This window comes from Photinus pyralis, unplaced genomic scaffold, assembly GCF_008802855.1.
Source record: "Photinus pyralis isolate 1611_PpyrPB1 unplaced genomic scaffold, Ppyr1.3 Ppyr1.4_LG6, whole genome shotgun sequence".
Classification (NCBI taxonomy): domain Eukaryota; kingdom Metazoa; phylum Arthropoda; class Insecta; order Coleoptera; family Lampyridae; genus Photinus; species Photinus pyralis.
The window spans coordinates 7,924,979-7,938,776 of record NW_022170663.1 but is presented as its reverse complement, the minus strand read 5'-3'; the positions used below and the strand labels follow the sequence as shown (position 1 = coordinate 7,938,776).

The window sequence follows — 13,798 nt, the reverse complement described above, 5'->3', positions numbered from 1 at the left end:
AGTTCCAAATTTATCGAAATCCTCTTTTGTGATTATAATTTTTGTAGCTCATAAAACACCGGCAGCGTACCATGGTCAACGTCGACAGTTGGAACGTGCCAAAACTGGCGATATTTTAAAAGCGAAAATTCAACAACGGCCATCTCGCCAAGAACTCGAAAGGCGACATATACTGGACGAAGACCCCGGGCATGTGGATCCTAGCTTAGCGGAACGCCAGCGGATGCTGAAGAAGGCCAGACTAGCCGATCAACTAAACGATCAGCTGTCTCACAGACCCGGGCCTTTGGAGCTTATCCAGAAGAATATCTTGCATACTGAAGAGCCTATAGAAAGTGCAGTTAAATCGGGACGCATTCCATACAAAGCAACCTGCGAAGGACAGCTTAACCGACCACAACATCCTCACAGCTACGTCTGCTTGGAGGATGATTCCCAAAGTTCTGAGGGAGACGCTTTGGTAAGTCCGGGACCATCAGATGTCATCGAAACTGCAGCGAAATCCGCTGGAATCGTTGTGTCACTTATTCCTGCTAGTGAAAGTGCCGTAGTTGTTACGACAGCCACTCCCGTGTTTAGCAAAGACAATAGTGAGATAGTCTTCGCGGACTTAACCAGATCAGTGGGTGCTCCAATTCTTTCGCTCGGTTCGGCGTCTAGTCCCGCTTCTCTTGTGTCTTCCACCTCAACTCTTAGCCCGCTCTCCTCCATTGCCAGCCCAATACCACAACCTCCAACACCTGCCCCACCCCCAATGCCAGTTTGCCTTACCCCCCGCCCTATACCATCACCGACAAAGACGGACGCTCCGGGCAAAGATAAGAATAGGAAAAAATCCAAGTCCAAGTCGGCTCCAAAAGCTCGCACGATAAAATTCCACGAATATAAGGGTCCACCAAGCGCTCAAAAAAATTCCTCGGCCAACAGTAACGCCCCAGGAGAATCCTCCTACGATTTATTGCTGCAGCAACAAACTTTACTTTTACAATTCCAACTTCAACTACAACACAAATACCCGCAAATCATACTACCTGCCTCGCAAAAGAACACTAACGATTCGTCACCCCCACCCGTTAATCCCCAACCCCCCAATACCGTCGCAATTCCTTCCGAATCGCCAGTGCAATCCAAACTCGTCGGTAGATTAGAAGACATGAAAGTGAGTGACTTAAAAGCAGAACTAAAACGTCGTAGTTTACCCGTTTCCGGTTCGAAACCCCAACTTATAGAAAGACTAAAACCTTTTACCGGCGCGAGTGAAAGTGTAAGTCAGACCAGTAATTCTAGTTTAGATAGTGTTCCACCGAATACCAACAACGAATTTTTCCCAAAAGAAGAGGCCGGCTCTCCTAGTTCGTGTTTAGATGAATCGCTCCAAGACAGAATGGACGTGATGGAACCGGTGAGTCCGATGTCGCCTCAGTCTATGCTCTGCAACAAAGATGATCTCGTTCGCGAACAGCAGAGGCAAATTGAAGAGCTGCAGCGAGAGCTTACCATTTCGCAATTGAAACTGCAGGCGGCTACTCGAGCCGAGCCGAAAGCCCAACTGCTCGCCTTGCAAAAACATCTGCAAGCGCGCCAGCAAAATCAGCAACTCGCGGTGCACATGCAGCAGCTTCAAGCGTTACACGCGCAGCAAGCGCAGGAGCAGCAGCGAATACAGCAGCAACAGCACGTCGCGTTCCAAAATCAGAAAAACCTAACCGGCGGTTTACTCCTGAACGGAAACGACGCGGCGACCGTACTTAATCACTTAGTTCAAGGAAAAGCTAAATTAGTGAACGGACACAGTCGTGCCAATTCTTTGCCTAATTTTATAAATACAATCGTAACCCCGATCATTAACCAACCAGAAATGAAAATGGATTGCGCTAGTGATAACCCGAAACCCCCTCCGCCGCAATACGAGGAGGCAACCAAACAAATTAAGAAGGAGAAAAATTACGTTAAAAGCCAAATCGTCGACGACGTTTTAGAGATACTAATCAAAAATGGGGAGCTGCCGCCGAGCGCCGCTCAAGATCCCTCGACTCCGGGATCGGCGGGAACGAAGGCGGCCGAACCCGTTTTTCCTAGCAATGTTCAGCCTGTCGAATCGAATCTGCCAATCGACCCCAGCAGTCCAGAGGCGGCTTTAGGCTTGGATGCTTCTGATCTGTTGGACACACTGGATACATTGGAGAGTATGGATTTTAGCCAGCTAGTAATGGAGCTCGGTGGGAATCAGCATGGGAACGACAACTGTAATCAGAGCAACGATGTTGACGCAATGTCGGTGCCTATGGACACAGATGACTGGTTAGAGTCGTTATTACCCCACGAAAATCAGAACGGCAACACTGTCAGTAGTATTCCTTCTCACGAACCCGATCTCGGGTACGATCCACTGCTGACGACGGTGCAAGATCCCTTCGATCCATTTTCACTAGAGGAATTTCGTTCATCCAACGATCTGACCGCTGCTCTGTCCTGGGACAAAGTAGACTTTGCCGCGTAGCAAAGTGCGCACGTCGTATATTCCAGTGATGTGAAATTCCACTTGGTAACGCATAGACATTCCACGTGTGGCCGCCAAGATCGCTTTCGGGCGCGGGACCAGGGCGGCCCTTTAGGCCAGGGAACACATCAACCTTGTAAATAGCGTAGAATAGCTTGTACAGATTGTTTTGTGACAAAGTCGCCTTTAATTGTTAAGTTATTGAAATGTTGGACATATATTTTGTTGAGTCTTTATATTAAGCGACATTTTTCCGATGTCGCAGTGAGGAATGTGACGATACGCTGGTAGGATTATTTATATTTATGAAATGTATAATCGAAATGCCTTAAAAGAATACCTACATTATGTAAATGGCTCGTGTTTGCATATTCAACCAATACTGTTTGTTATACATTATTTTACTAATTGCTCTGTTTACTTTTAAACAGTATGTGGATGAATAAAGCTTCAGATATACAATTATCGGTTTGTTTATTTCTGAAAACAAGCTTGCATCACAAGTAAGGGTTAGTACGGATTACAGAAAAGGTAGGTGCACCCAATGAAACTTGCCAAAACGGTCCAAGCAAAACCTCCAATCTTTCAACACTGCTAAAAAATATTTTTCACCCCTCCGAAATGCAGTCCTACCCTTTCCTCGAGAAGGAAAATGAGAAATATCTCGCTGTGCGTGTGTGGCAAAACACCAAGAGCCCACTTTGGTTGCAAAATTTTCAATTGTTCCACTACTTCAAGAACAGTGCCTTATCACAAAATGCTCTTTTCATTGAATTTTTCTCAGGTAAGTGTGCAGTCTACTTTGAAGGTACAATTTGTTAGAACTTCTTATAATTTTCTCACTGTTAAATCGCCCATCCATCCACTAGTTTTGAAAGTACCCCTATTCTCGGTAATGCACGTTGACGCTAAAGCAGGAAGGGCATAAAGGTTTACTTCTTCATGTCACGACTATTTACCATTTCCCCAAAACGAATTTCTACAAAAATCATTTATTTTAGTTGGTGCAGTTTTCAAAACCGGAAACATTGACATGAATTCCTGAGCACCCTGTATAATTTTTTTGAACAAATTTTTCGGTCGGCTAAGTGGTCTAGAGGTCCAGATCTAAAGGTACCTTTACACTATCATACTTCTCATGTGGTTTGTCATATGATAAGTAACAAGCATTTAGATTTGTGTTTACACTATACTATTTTTGGTATTATGGCTGTCATAAGACAAATCATAAGGAAATAATACGTAAATCGTGGAATAGAGATGTTTCTATTTCTGCATGACAAATGACATGACTTATTTTAAATATCCAAGTGATCCCGCCCTTTTATGGTTACTTTTCGCATTTTGCTGTTGTACTTATCTGAAAAAGCTGAATACTTGAGTAAACCAGTAAACTTTTGATTATATCATTGATTATAGGTGTGTATAATCAATGATTATAGGTATATTAGTTACTAATGAAAGAATAAATTACATAAACAATAAATCGAGCAATAAATATTTACGAGTATATTGGTATTTGGTTGTCTGGTTGTAGTGGTGTTTTCAGACACACATCGTCAAATAGTGTCTTGATTGGTAATTAACCCTTCAAATGTTTGGGGTAATCTTTCAAATAAGGGTACACTCATCCTTAATGTCGACCAAGGGGACGACTCTGTTTGCTTTGTTAATGAAACGCATAACGGAGAAATTATTTTTAAAATAATTGTTAAACTTTTTTCGTTAAAAATGTACTATGATTTTTGAGGCACTTTAGAAGTTCACCTATTTGTGCTTTACAGGTGATTTTTTTTGAGTTCTAAGTTAGCCTGAAGGTACTTTTTTGGTGAATACTTATTGTGATAATTAGCGATTTATTTTAATACAGAAGTTAACCGCACAAAATGCTTATTTGCCAATTTATTTAAAATTTTGCGGGATCCCGCAAATACCGGGTTCCCGCGGGATTAACATCTAACGATCCCGCAAATACCGGGATTGAGATTTTGCTGCGGGATTGCATTCCCTAGCTGTAACTTTTGAACTAGTAGCCCAATCTTGGAAGTGTTGGAAATTATGGATTCTACAGGCCACATTCTATAAGACAATTTTTTTTCCGGGTCGATCTAAGACAATTTTTTTTCGGGGCAAAAAAAAGGCAGTGTATAACCTTCCTTTTTTCCAAAAATCGACTGCACCAAAATTTCTCGGTAAAACACTTTTTCTTACTAATTTTGGTGAATAGAATCCAAAACAAGTCGTACTTTTTCGATCAGACTGCTCAATCACAAGTTATAGACTAGAAACCAATTTCGAAAGAAAATTCAAAGGGCTGTAACTTTTGAACTAGTAGCCCAATCTTGGAACTTGGAACATTTTAATTTAGAGAAGTTATATAGGTTGTTATTTTCAAACTAGTTAAGCATTTTTTAACTCTAAATTCTGATTTGCACACATCGAGAAGGTATCATTACAACAATGGAGTCGGTAATAAATACTTTAATTGCGGTTTTTTATATGTTTTCAGGGGATTGGCGTCTGAAGTATATGTATATCACAGTTAGCGCGAAAGGCTGCATGAAGCTAAATACGTTTCGTATAAATACTACATGGGTTTAATTTTGAAAATGGTGAACGAAGAAATGCGAAAATTTGAATATAAATTCAAAGGTCTTACTGAGGACATTTTTGTTTCGTTGAAATCAAAATGGTTGATTTTGAGAAATAAACAGGATTATCTCAGAAACATGTGGCATAGTTAGTCAACAGATGTTTTTATTCGAAAAGATTTGCGTTTTCGGATATTTAATAGAAATAATGACGTCGGGGAGAAACCACTTGTCTAATCTACACCTGTTATCGCGTCGATGCAGGTACAATATCATGCGATGCCAGTTCGGCAGTTACAAAGAAATAATGAAGTGCAGTGCGTCGTCCCGCTTTTGTTTAATGGTTTTTCCTGTGCAAAATCGAATGAAAAAGACTAAAAGGTAATTTTCATTATTTTTTTAATACCTTTAATGCGTATCCCTACGAACTAACCACGTTAAAGAAATCGAAATGTAACAAAAAAACAGAATTCAAAAATTCTTTTACAAGATCTCTAGAAATTGCATTTTGATTTCAATGACATGGCGTATACGTATTTATTGATCAGTAGATTAAACTAAATACATTCTGATTTCATAATCAATGCCAAATATTCGAAAGTGTTTTGATTCTGTATTGTGACCACATGTGCTAGCCATGAATCATAACACCTGCGCGTAATTATATTGCGAATGAATGTAAGTATAAAAATTGATTTAATTGGAAAAGAATTGTCTTTTTTCGCGATAAATAAATAAATAAATGATCGACAAGTGTCCTATGTATATATATATATATATGATGTTTCAAAAATGATTGATTGAAAATCTCCGTACAAACTTCGTATGTCTTGTGTACTAAAAAACTCTTTCTCTCAATATTGAAACCGACTAGGTATAATTTATTTGCTAGTGGACATTGATTAAAGTGGTAAAATGAAAATAAATTATGTATACGTATGTGGTAGGTTTTGCATTTGACCGATTAGTTTTTTGCATCATTCTTGCCTTGGAATTACAAAATTGACTATGAGCACCTCCATTTATTGGACTCAATCCCAAGTAGGTAATCGAAATTTTACAAAAAATAAAGTTTTCTTGGTTACAATGATTAATTTTTGACTGCTGTGCCGGGCTTGTTTGCATTTACAATTTCATGGCAACGTTGGTTTTCCGATTTTCCAGCCACGAAATTTTAGGTTGGCGCTTATAACTCGGAAACGGAGCATCTCACATAAAAGTTTATTCTAATTAAAGTTAAAGAGCATCAAATTTCGCGTTTAGATGATCTGTTAAAAGTTAAAATCGGGTCAGCGATTTAGCCACAATCGATCGTCAAAGATCAGCAATGCAATTTGGCATGTTTTCTTCCCACCGAAGCCGGCACTCGCCACACCTCACTTCAGGTTTAGATCTGGAGGTAGAATCAGCTGAATCCACTGAAATGGAAAATGAAAATCTGCACAAGAGTAGTGCAAAATTGTTTCATTTTTAAAATTTTAAATTTAGTTCCATAAAATTAATATAAAACGTGTATCATTTGGAGCGATGATACATTTTCTGTCAAACAAGGTAGGTGTACCCTAAAACAGTTTGTACATCACTCTAAAAGGTATTGTCAAAATAAACTGTATATATGAGGAACTATGTAAATATTTTCAGTTTCAAGGATCTTTTGCTTATATCGGAAGGTGACTCACATTTCGTTATTTCAAATAGGATAGCCTATATAGTTTTTTAATCTATGCAAAATTTGAAGTAAACGTGGTATTACTCGTACGACCATAAGACAACAGTTTTTGAATTATTTTGATTTCTTCGACATTCTTGGAAAGAACCTATACTCCTGGTCCTATGAGGCAAGAGAAACTAGTTATTATCAGAGTGTACTTAAAAAAGCATAGGTTTTATCAGATGTGTAAATTACACAGTGTAGAAAAGGCAAAAAATTTTTTAAATTTCGAGTGTAAAAATATTCTATAAACCCATTTTTTAAAGTATCGTTTTCACTTCATGGACATAGAGGATGGGTATAGGTACACGCTTGTTGTTTTTAATTCGTGATTTTAATTTGTTTAAAGGCGTATTTATGCTCACTGATATAAGTAATAAGAATAAGTAATAAATAATAAGTAGGTAATAAGAATTAAGTAATAGTATCTTTTTCCACCATTTATAAGTACTAGCATTGTTTAAATTAGTCTTGAGTTAAAACTTCCCAAGTTATTATTATTACTTATTACTTATTCTAATTATTTTTTACTAGTGAGCATAAATACGCCTTTATACAGCCTGATGTTTTACACAAACCATTACGTAAAAGTATTCAGACTCTCATTGATAATTTAAGTTTGAAAATTTGCATACCATAGTTGTTCATGATTTATTGAAAGAAAATATTATCCTGTTGTTTCACTTCCCGTTTTACCGGATGTGGATGGCAATTTTCTATTTTAAATAGAACACCCTTGCATCTATACATAAAAATCTACGTCCTCTGACATTTCCCTACTCTATACCCAGGTTTTTCAAAATTTTTAACGTTTGACTGCTTTTCTTTAAGGCTGACTTGATGCTACATGAGAATGCTTTAAATTTTGATCGTCCTTCTACAGGGTTTCAAAATCTATGATCCATTTTAACTTCAAACCTTAATCTTCATTTTTTCAAAAAGAACGTGTTATTTTTTTGCACTTTCGAATGTCGAAAAAAATTCTACATCGACCAGTTATTGCATTCCCGATAATTATCTGTTATTCTTTCCGTTTTATTTTAGATTTTCTAAAATTGTGACTGTTATACCGAAGCCATCGTATCTATATTACGGTGGCAAATTGTGTATAACCGTCACAACTTTAGAAAATCTACAATAAAACGGAAAGTATAACAGATAGGTATAAGGAATGTAATAATTGATTGATGTTGATAGGCAAAAAAATAAAGCATCTTCTTTTGAAAAAATCAACTTTTTAAGGTTTCCATTGGTTTTGAAACACCCTGTGGGAGGGCGAACAAAATTTAAAGCATTCTCATGTAAGATCAAGTCAGTATTGTCGATTTTGGAAAACTTTTGAAAATTCAAGGCAATGAAGGTACAGTTCTCAAAATAAAAGCAGTCAAACGTCAAAAATCGCGAAGAACTTGAAAACTGTTGATGCTGGGTATAGGGAAATGTGGTATCAAACGACATAGATTTCCATGTAGATTTCGAAAATGCAATAAAATACAGGGTGTTCTGATTAAAATAAGAAAGTTGCTATCCACATCCGGTAAAACCGGAAGTGAAACGATCGTCATTTGAGATTTACATGGGATTTCCTATGTCCCACCTGTCGAATCAACACGCCGTATATCGCATTTATGCTGATTTGGGTCCGGTTTTTCATCGTAGGAATCGGAGATATCCATGGTGTGATGAGACTCAAAATGGGGTTGTATATATTAGATACCAACAAATCTCAAAACCTTCCCCACACTAATTTTAATAAACAAATTAAGGAAGCAGCGACTAGTTTCGACCAACGGCCATCTTCTGGCTTAAGGAGATTACAGAATAAAACTTTATTCACTTTAGCCAGAAGATGAGCGTTGGTCGAAACTAGTCGCTGCTTCCTTAATTTATTTATTAAAATTAGTATGGGGAAGGTTTTAAGATTTGTTGGTATCTAATTTTCATCTTACCTTGTTGTGGTAATTTACATAGAAACAAATGTAATTACATAAGGGATTATGGGATTCATACACCTATCAGCGGTTCCTAAACATTCGCTTTATAGTGATACATAAATTAACGTAGTACATCACAGAGCGCAAGTTATGTATGTAGGTACCTACCTATCGATGGAAATCTGGTAGAATTAATTGAGCCCAAGTTACTAAATTTCGCTAAATTTACTCAATCGTATTTTTGGGCTTCTCAATAGAAAATGTTTTCTAATTAAAGCGACGTACCACGCACCGTGCTTAATATTACATTTTGACCTAATTGTATTTTGCAGAGAGTGATTTGAAATTTTCTTGCAAGCGCAATTCTCAACTTTATATAAAAATAACTTATTCTTGTGAAAAATGTGAATTTAGGTTTTCCAGAAAATGAAATGTCAATATAATGAATTCATAATAAGGAACTCCGTGGACTTCGGACGGTAACCTGTAATAACTGCAAATAATTGGTTTGAGTGATTTTCTTTGTTAACGTAACGCGAATAAGAATAAAATGTATATACCGCCTTAAAATCAATCTCCAGGAAGCGTAGATGACATAAGTAGTGCTAATGAACGTGGCAAATGGGGTGTCTGCAGAAATGTCCTTTTTTGTTCCCTGCACCTAATGTAGTTACCACACAAACAACACTGTAATCGGATTACCCTTCTTTTGCGACCGAAAATACTAAAAGTTGTGGCTAACGCTAGTATGTGGGAGTGATTTAGTTAGTTTCGGTGTCATTTCTCCTGTCATAAATTTTAATCAAAGCGGGGGTTGTTTGCTACAACTGATACAGGATAAGTAGTGTATACACAATTCGTTCTGATTAAGTCACTGAAATTGTTGATTTACTTGTGCCGAAATAAAGTAGACAAGTAAATAGATGACGAGCTTCGCATGGAAGAAATCAGATACAATTTCTACAATTTAATATTGCCACAATAATAATTTTTATTAAATTAATTTAGTTTTCCGCCTATAGGATTTTTATACTTGTTTGGATAGTCTTAGAAGACGTGGGTACCTACACACTGCCATCAGTCTCTCATATTTTCTTTCAATTGAAATACGTTTTCCTATTTCACGGGGTGAAATTGTTAGTTCGTTTATTGACCTCCCCCAATTTCCACTTTCTTATCTGAATTCTATCAATAGCATTTTTCGAAACAGTTCCTGACTGTCAAGAAATGAAAGCAAAATCAATTGCCGCAAGAAAGCGTATGGAGAAACAGCACCTTTCCCTTTTACTTGAGTCGTTTAGTTGCAACTTTCTGGTTAGTAAATAATAGCCATTCCTATGTGATATTTACGAAAATATATTGATAAAAATCTAGCCCCACTCCTTACAAATTTTCTCCTTAAGATTAACTCAATTAAATCTCTCCAAATTTAACTCCTGTTCCCAAATTTTTAAATACGTGATGACGTTTCCTAACCCTTTCTGATTTCTCATCCTTCTTTACTTTCCCACAATGAAATAAACATTCAAAATACCCTTAATTTTCTCTATTACAAATAACCTTTGGCTTTTACCGTTAATAATCTCAGCTCAGACCTTTTTACAAGGAAAATTTTCGTCGGACCCGTGAAAGCTCAGGTTTAATGTACAATGGAAAACTTAGTAGGATGATCAGACGGCTGGATTGAATGTTGCGAGCAGTTGCCGTTTTAAAATCTCCTTGAAATTTGTAGACTCCGGGTAAAATTTTGCAGATAACGAAGCGTTGGGGGTTATTATCGTGTTGTCAATGCCCAAGAACTTTCTTTACTAGATGCAACTTTTTAACTAGCACAAAACTTAGTAAATACAATCGAAACCACACACTTAATTTCACTGATTTTTTTACAGAGAAGGTACACGTTACTTGATACGCCATAACTGCGTTAAGATTTTTTATTCGAACGCGGTACTCGAAATCTGATTTTTCTTTGATTGCAATTAATACGAGTATGTCCTCGTAATTTCTTAATTAAGACACGAATTTAACCAAACTGTATTACGCACTTTTAACATCAAAGGTGAAACTTTTGTTTAGACATCCAAAGGTAATATTTTGCACGCCTCCACCAAATAACACACTAACTTTCCCCACGAGCTTTGAAACGTCCGTAACTTCTAAAAATTACGATTCCCGCTCAAAACGGTTTAACGGGATCTTAACGTTACTACTCTGCGTTAACCCCAACAACCAAAAACGTGTGCCAAAACCAGATAGTGACTTTTAGTGCCGAAACGTGAACCGTCAAAACCAATCCCCTCTATAATCATTTCACTCAAAATGGCGATGTCTAAATTTTTATTGGTTAATGTCTTTCTTGACCACAATCATTCATGTAAATTCTTTACCGACCACAATTTGTTTGGACTGAAGAACTTTTACATTTTTTACAGCTTTAAGAATTCTAAATTAATTATTTCTCCAATCCCAAACGCTCTAACTTATTCACAATTAGTGCTTTTTAGTCAAAAGCCCTGCCACTTTAAATTAATAATAAAAACAAGCATCTATCAAATCAACAACAAATAAACAAAGGCACTCTACTTATTTAATGGTACAATCAAAAAAAGGATTACGTTCTTAAATATCATAATCATAGTGTTTTCTGATATTTAGCAGATTAGGAATAGCTATCTAAATATTTCCAAAAGTTTTATAAACGTTTCCACGAACACTCATTTGCTTTTCAAAGCAATACAAAATACCATGACCTTTCTAGGTCAATTCTAGAACCCTGTATCAGAACAACACAACATACAACGACTTTTCCAAAACTTTTCAGACCCTTTCCAGACTTTTAAAAATTTTAACGTGTCTCCAAATAGGAACTCGCAACAATTAGGATTAATATTAACTACCCGAATCTTCAACTTACCTAGAGCTCTACGAAAGCGATGTTGATTTCATATTCCTAAAAACACATATTAACTTGGAAATAGACTAGGGTAATAGTACTCTAATCCACAATACAATCACGTTAGGACAAATAAATCTCTTAAACGAAGATCTCAAACGGCAAATGAAATTAGATAAGCAAAATAAATTGATTTCGAGTAATTAATACTCGATCACAAATACAAAGTAACTTTTGAGTTAAATTGGTCATTTCCTTTAATGTCTTATTATTTATTATTATTATTATTCCTCTTGTGTTCTGCGCCCAATTACAGAGTGACCCGCATAATGCTTTTTAGAAATGCCGTTTTATATAAAAGTTACTGTTTTTGATACGCCTAATTCAGAATTGATGTAAAAAAATTCAAGATGGCTACCTTTGAGGAACATTTACCAACTTCCTAAAGTTAAATAGGCGCTATATTGGATTTTTAGATTAATTGATAGATTTTTTCATTCTTTTTTCAATGGGCTATCATAGGATAAGTTTGAAAATAAGATATCAGTTATATCAACGGTTTTTATATTTTAATCAAGTAGTCCGTGATTAAAAAAAACAAAACAAAATCTATTCGATCCAACAAAACAATGAAAATAATTACATCAGATGTTTAAAATATCAGGGGCGCACTCATGGGAGGGGGCCTAGAAAAATTTTAACTTTTATGACGTCACTTATTGACTATCCTATTATCCATACCTACAGAATGGTTGTATAACTAAAAACTATCCCCCCGAAAAAATGTCATGCCATTATCCAGTTTCACATTTCAAGACACTTCGCTTTACTTTACACAATGTATTACCATTGATGCATTGTCCTAGGTCACATTTTGTAGGTGATTTATCCGTTAGAAAATCGAAACTAACTGCAATTTTACCAGTCCGAGTATATATGGACAGATGAGTCTTATTTTTGTAACTGCGGAGTGAATTTTTTAACATCAATTCTAGATGAAGCGTATCAAAGACAGTAAATTTTATGTAAAACTTTTTATTATATCTCTTATACTTTTGATGATAAAAGACATTAAAAGAAATGACCAATTTTATTTTTTTTGTATTTACGTCGAACCTATGCGACATTTTCAATTTCCACAATCAAATTTTCAATAATCATCTAAAACTGCAAAACATTGTCCATTTAACCAATTCTCACACACCGTATATCTCGGTAAATATCGACTGTATACAAATTTTTTTTATAAGTATGTAAGTTGTCTTTTTATTTTCCATAATAAGGCGGCATTGCATTATTTATATTTCAGAAAACAAACGAATAACTAAAAACAATTGAATTTTTTAAATAGCAATGCACACATCCATTAGGCTCATTTGATAGTTTTTTTTTCTCTTTTCAATAATGTAACACGTTAGCACCAGTGTAGAAGAAATTAATTTTTATTTCAAGCTTTTTTACCATTAAACAAAATTAGTTTTTCGTTACACCTGTGCTTTCTCACATAAAGACAATTGCCTTATTATGGCAAATCAAATGTTAAACAACTTTCATATAGAAAAACTTTGTATACATTCGATATTTACCGATATATATACTAGATATATACACCCTGTATAGGGATTGACCGAAAAGTAAACTTTTTTAAAATAAAAATACATTGAACTGATGAAGGGGCCTCGTACATTTACTCAAAGATCAAGTATGATCTTTGATTTGCTATTTGTCAAGGCACTTACTTACCACTAAATTCGTTATACGCCCCCGTTCTCAGCTTTCGGTTATAATGGTTTCTTATGGTACTAGGAGAGGCATTAATAGAAGAAAGTGTGCTGTTTTAAGATGTTTCGAGGAATGTCTGTATACTTCCTTTTATATTTATGATATTGCATCTGAGAAATTAATTTTTTAGATGGTGGATACCTTGAGCCTTATTGGGATTAGTCATTACAAATTACACTTTACATCATTTTAAGCTTGCAGTTATTAAATTCCACGGATTTACCCACAGTCTACTTTATTGACTGCCATAATTACTTTTGTATTGTATTAAAGGGTTACACAACGCGTAATTGGGTACTGCATCAAAATACAATTCTGTTGATTGGAATTCCCAGTTTTAATTACAATTTTAAAGCCCTATTTTGAACAAATATAATGTAAAAGTAA

At 35.9% G+C, this 13,798-nt stretch overlaps 1 protein-coding gene across 4 annotated transcripts in view; it reads left to right on the top strand.

The window, feature by feature from the left end:
• The window catches only part of LOC116172987 (myocardin-related transcription factor B), a 55,683-nt gene extending 52,718 nt beyond the window's left edge, over positions 1 to 2,965 (top strand). For all 4 annotated transcript variants that reach the window (XM_031490270.1, XM_031490272.1, XM_031490269.1 and 1 more), the window contains one exon: positions 48 to 2,965. In XM_031490270.1, coding sequence (XP_031346130.1) covers positions 48 to 2,500 — 2,453 coding nt within the window. In that variant the 3' untranslated portion in view covers positions 2,501 to 2,965. The remainder of the gene's footprint in view (positions 1 to 47) is intronic.
• The last annotated feature ends 10,833 nt before the right edge of the window (positions 2,966 to 13,798 follow it).